Source organism: Ambystoma mexicanum, chromosome 2p, assembly GCF_040938575.1.
Source record: "Ambystoma mexicanum isolate Mex_15411 chromosome 2p, UKY_AmexF1_1, whole genome shotgun sequence".
NCBI lineage: Eukaryota > Metazoa > Chordata > Amphibia > Caudata > Ambystomatidae > Ambystoma > Ambystoma mexicanum.
In genome coordinates, this window is record NC_090923.1 from 231,243,172 (window position 1) to 231,249,171 (window position 6,000).

General features: G+C 49.6%; 1 protein-coding gene across 2 annotated transcripts in view; it reads right to left on the minus strand.

The window, feature by feature from the left end:
* LOC138566358 (histone-lysine N-methyltransferase SETMAR) overlaps window positions 1-4,053 on the minus strand; it is a 415,975-nt gene extending 411,922 nt beyond the window's left edge. Inside the window, exon 1 of one of the 2 annotated variants that reach the window (XM_069643511.1) lies at window positions 3,736-4,053. In XM_069643511.1, the coding sequence (XP_069499612.1) occupies window positions 3,736-3,810 (75 nt within the window). In that variant the 5' untranslated portion in view covers window positions 3,811-4,053. The remainder of the gene's footprint in view (window positions 1-3,735) is intronic. The other variant, XM_069643510.1, reaches the window with a different exon arrangement.
* Between the last annotated feature and the right edge of the window lie 1,947 nt (window positions 4,054-6,000).

Below are 6,000 nucleotides of genomic sequence, written 5' to 3' on the forward strand. Positions count from 1 at the left end.
ATGCCCCAGACCTGACAATGGTATGCAGCTCATTCAGCTCTATAATCAGTCTGTATTTGTGGTCTCCTTGGCCTGGGTACATGGTATATCCTGGAGCAAAGCCCATATCCGTTTTGAGCTCCAAAGCACCCTCACTATAGTCTTTGTGCACTGCAGATCTTGGAGTGCTGAAAGCAAAGCCGCCATATAGTCCCTGATGCGGGTGGTGGAGAGGATAACCCTAGTTGATACCCAAGCCGAACTGTGCTGCAGGACCAGGCACGCGAGAGCAATTGGCCCTGTATTTTGAGAAGTAGACAAGTCTTCTTCCCACCGGGTGGCAGAAACTGCCATGGATTCTGCCCTTTTGGCAGGGACCTGGGTTTCCTGAATGCTCCTCTGAACCCAGACCTCTTATGCTCGCCACTTGTCCTGGGTAAGCATGCATCCTATACGGCCAAGAACAGAAGGAACCAGAGGTGGAGGATTTCTTCCTTAATTTACCAGCGCAGCATGTGCATTGAAGACTTCCAATCTCCAATGCACATGCTGTGCCTTTGAGAGGGGGTAGCCCCCATGGTCATCACAGCGCCTCTGCCCCCATTGCAGAACAGGTCTGACATACTTTAACCTGTGTTTGCATGTCCATCATACTCTGCCCGCAAGATATACCCATCTCTAGAGACTGCCAGAGTTTCCTGGAACCAGGTCAACACTGTCGGCAGCATAGGACCCATGGTTGTTGGGTCTGAGGGCCCGGCGGGATCCGACATAGGACTTTCTAAGGGCCATGCCAACTTATTTATCCGTTGAGTTTCTGATGGCCGGATCATCCGGAGATATGGAGGAACGTCCTTCCAGTCCACTTCCACCGTGACAGGCGTATCCCTACAAAATATCCCCACCAAAAATATTGCTGTACATATGGCCGTTTGTCTCGCCATATTTTAAAATAATGCAGGAGTTGCAGGGGTGTCCTCCGCAGTGTCCATGGGTCAATATCGCCACAAAAATATGGAGATTTTTTTGCGTGGATATTAACACATGGAACCGATACAGGGAGCCTGGCCTTCCAGGTATTTTCCAGGCTCTTCTTTGTCATCAACATCCACTGAAGTGAAAAACGAGCTGGAAGAGGATGAAATCAGAGTGGATGACAAGGAGGTAAAAGACTTTCTTCCTTCCCTTCCACCTTTATGCTCCAACGGCGCCGGAAGCTTTTCCCCCTTTCTGGACATATAGCACTTGTCCTCCTTTGTGGCTTTCTTCCTCTTTTGACTGCCATTTTTTGAATAGGAAGAATCCTCCCCCTCCAAAAGAGTTACGCTACCCTGTAACTCCCCAATTCCAAGTGCCAGGAACACTGCCTACAGTGTGCATGAACGTTTCCAGGCAACCGCAGGGCAGCACCTTTACACGCGCAGCGAGGCGTACAAAGACGTGCCTATCCACTGCTCGCCGTCGTAGCAAGAAGTATGGATGCAACAGTGTTGCCCCGCAACTGGTGTGCCTCCGTTCTATACCTTCCTGCCAGACACAAACCAACCCGGGAGACATAAGGGTAAACAGAGGCAGGCGTGCAACGCCATTCAGTTAATCAGGCTTCATCACCCACCAAATCGGAGCTAAGGGGCGGGGCTGAAGCCGGATTAGTACAATGGCATTGCATGCCACATACTTTTCCGTTAGAGGGGAAAGAAGCCTTTCCTGAAACAGGCAACGTTTTACTGTGTTTGTGCAGAAAAATGTATTTGCACAAACGCAGCAAAACTTTAAAGCTGCTAGTTTCAAGAAAGGCTTCCCTCGCCTCTCTGCCTAACAAAAATCAAATTGACACATCACCCCCCACCCCACTGTTCTGTTGGAGGCACTCCAGTCTCCGGTGGTGTGGGAGACTCAGATGATGAGCGTGGGCCCGCCTGTGCCTATAGCATTCAGCGCAGCAGGAATGGCAAAACCAGCTTGTAAGGTGCATAAACCCGGACTGGCGATTGCTGCGCAGTTCCAGTGGTACCTTTATTATTCCGGTCCCGCCCCCAACATGTGACCTCGGTCTTCCGCGATACACGTATCATCACACCCACGGATGTGTTTGAACATTATATGTTCTTTCACATCTGAGGGGAAGGAGCTGATGTGTTCACTTGCTTTTTGTTAGGCAGAGACTTGAGGAAAGCCTTTTCTGAAACTAACAGTGCATATGAGCTAATTGGGTATGTATGTGTTCAAGGAGTGTACATGTAATGTATGTGTGAAAGCGTGTGTGTGTGTGTGTGTGTGTGTGTGTATGAATTAGTGTACGATATATGGGGGGCTGGGTGTGCATGTAAATGAGCAAGTGTATAGTAAATGGGATGTTTAAATGAGTGAGTGTGTAATGCTGGGTTGCTACCATTTGATACTTGGGACCAATGCCAACAACCGTTGGAGGTTGAACAGATGGGGTGGAGCCTCCAAGTTTGCCACACCCATTTTTTAAAGTGGCCCCTCCCATCACCAGTTACCACCCCCCAAACGTAGGTTTTGTTGCGCACCTGACCCGACAGAGGTCTCATGTGGAGTAGCACCTGTACACCACACTGCAGACTGCTCCTCGCCACCTCATAGCTCTCAATCTTTAGTGTTGTCAAGGAGGTGAAAATACCCGATTTCGGCAGGGGAAGGCCAATTCAAGTGTATGAAGGGGGCTTGGCATGCGAGTTGAGAGGTATGCCACACAGTGCACGCTGATCGCATTGGGCCACCTTCTTTTGCCCACACTATCATATATGCATCTGCTGGGACCCGCTGTCCCGCAGGGAGCCCAGCATGCATCCTCCAGTCCCTGTGGCCCCCAAGCAAGCTCTAAAGGGGAACCAGGCAGACAAGGTCATACCTGCCACCCCTCCCTACGCGGGAGACTCCCGCTTTTTTTGTGAAATACTGCTATTTTTCACCTTCTCACGCCTAAAATAATTATTTCCCCAATGCATTCCTATGGGGAAATTGTTGTCTCCCGATTCCCTCCCAAGCTCGTCAGAATGTTGGCATGTATGCAAGGTCCACCAACCGTTGCCCCTCCGTGCCAGGCATGAGGAAATGGGAAAGCTAGCCATTATCTGGGAGGAATGAAGAAAAACAGAGGCTTCTTGAGTAAGGGGGGGGGGGTTATACCTCCAAAGGAGGGGCAGAGCTAACAAAGAAGAGCTTGGAAGTCGTAGTCCCAGGAGGCAGTGACTCTCAAAGGTAAGTACTTGGACGAAGAAGAGCAACGTGGAGCTAATGGATGAGCATCTACCTAATGGCATAGGGCCGCTGCCGTGGGTAAATTGAAAGAACGCTGGGATTCGTAAATAGACTGAAATGGGCAGTGGCCTGCGGAAAGTCTTTTCCCAGCCAAACACTTCGCATGCCTCTCAATAGAAATACCAAACACTGCATTAAAAAAGTCAAAAACAACGAGAAGTTAATAGGCTATAACCGCCAACTAAGAGAAACGTCTGCCTGCGTCACGTTATTTAACCATCAGACTACCATTGCACTTTATGAGAAGGATGCCTATCAAAAATGGTCGTTAGGATGGCAAGATGCCATTACGGTGGCGGCCATCTTACAGTGGGGTTTTTTCTTCACAATTCGCATGTAGCGCACACATCACTGGACAATTTATATTTCTTATTGGGCTAAGGCAGATCGTGAATACCCCCAGTTTAACTTAGCATTGTCCCATAGAAAAAGTAAAACTTGATATTCTTAACACCCTCTTTGAGCTCTCACCTGGAACTCTGGAGGCTCCGTTCCATCCTCACAGAGTACCGGCACATTCTCCAGACCGCGGCTCAAATCTCCCATATCATCAAGCAATAAAACACTTCAGACGAGCCAAGACTGCGCCACTAGCCTAGGACTTGCCCTCGTTCCGAATGTCCGCGGTGATTGGCTAAAGGTTCTGTGTGTGACAAGACGGCCTATACTGTGATTTGTCAGAGTGTCGAGATCTTTGGCAGCACGGGATATTCTGTATGCGATTGGTTGTGGAGTGTGTGTCTGTCAACCTTTGGAGGTGGGGCACTATATGTGGGTGTACAAGTGCACTTTGTTTTGATATCGCTCAGTTTAAGAGCACCGTCAATTGTTTCGTCATTGTAATATGGAAGAGTTCCCTCATCACACGAAATTTAAATTAACTATGGATGTTGCAGTTTATGACGGAAATAAATTACAGTGTACAGTTGCTCTTTAAATGAAGGTTAAGGAATAAGAACAATATTTTTTGTTTATAGTAATATTAATTAGTGCTTCGTGCCAATTTCCTCCACCTTCCAAGCACTGTACTATTAGGTTGTATTATCCCATTTTAATGGTACTTGGTGGAGCTACCTTGCAAAGATGAAAGCCTATGTTGTCACAGCTTTGGATTTGAACTTGTAAAGCGGGAGCCCAACTAGACCAAAACCACGTGAAGAGTGGCAGTGCATTTAATGATGGTGGAGAATATACCTTCAGAAACATGTGTTGTTGTGCTGTTCTCTCCTAAAGAATGTTGGAACTAGTGCCGAGTTTAGCAAATGGTGCAATATAAATCCCATCAGGCCGCTGTCACTGATGATTGGATTTAAGGACAAAGGGGGATGTGAAGCGGGGCCTTGGTCGCCTGAAGGTGCGGCATGCACCCAGTTCCCCTGCTGGGCTTGGCCTCCAGTTTAGCTTGGAGCTACTACCGGTCTTCTGAGGGGCGTTTTGGCTGGCGTGTGAGATGTCACCATCCGGGCTCCTACTGGCCCGGGCCAAGGTAAGGGGCTACAAGGGTGCTCTGCCCTGATATTGTTTGGCTGGCCTGTGAATGCCGGTTTTCAGCGCTGACCTGGTGGGGCTTCCTGCATTGTGGTTGCGCACCTGGATGAATAGCTTCTGGGGGCGGGTTGACAGGAGGGTTTTTGTCACGCCGCCCCCAGGTGTTTATTAATGATTGGGTGGGGCGCTGCAGTAGCGGCCCATTGCCATGGGGGTTGATTGATGTTTCTCCCCTATTGGTGATTTCCCCCAGGGACTGGTGTTTAAAACACAGCTCAAACGGTTCATTTTCGGGTGTTTTCCGGTTTTGCTGGTGTTATTCGTCTAACTACATCATGGGGAAGTGCACTGAGAAGCTCAGGCACCTTGTGCTTTCCTCTTCCTCGTCTTCCTCTGGGCATCGCAGAAGGAAGGCGAAGAAGTCGAGGTGTTTTTCCTTGTCCAGGAGGGACATTGCTAAGTTGCTCCTTCGACATCATAGACACACGCATGGGCACAAGCGCCAGCGTTTGTCATCTTTGTCCTCTTCTGGGGCAGAGGCCTCCTCTGCCGCTTCCTGTTCCTCAGCGACTGATGCGTAAGGGAAATATCTGGACAGGATGGAGGAAGTAGAGGAAGTTCTTACACATGAATGGAACTTTATGGGGTTTTCGGAGCCCTTGGTGCAGGAGGATGGGGCTGACCTCATTATTAGACCGTATAAGCATACCCAGAGGATGGGTTTGCCGTTGGTCTCTGACAACCGTGGTAAGATCCTTTGTGAGTGGCGTGATCCGGAGAATATTGCCATGCCCCGCTTTATGGCCAAGCTCTATCAGTTGACGGGGAGTGATAAGTTGCTCTTGGACACTGTTGAAGTTGATGATATCCTCGCTAATCTGATGGGTCGCTCCTCTGTCAGACGAGGAGGCGGCTGTCTGGGACCTGGTGGACCGTAGGGTGAATTCCAGCCTGTAGAAGGTTCATACTGGTGCACATATGGCCCTCACGGTAAATGTGTACGGCTGCTATACTGCGCAGACAGTGCTTGTTGCTTTCAGGAAGTTGAGGAAAGCCATGGAAGGGGGCTCTGACTGTGCCCCGCTACTGGCTGAAATGAACTCTTGTCCGATCTGGCGTTTGATGGAGTGCGTTGCTTGGCCATGGCTATGGGTGCTGCTTGGCCATGGCTATGGGTGCTGGTGTGTCGGCCCAGAGGCATGTATACCTGCGGGATTCGAAAACGGAGGGTTCGCAGAAGGCGGCTGC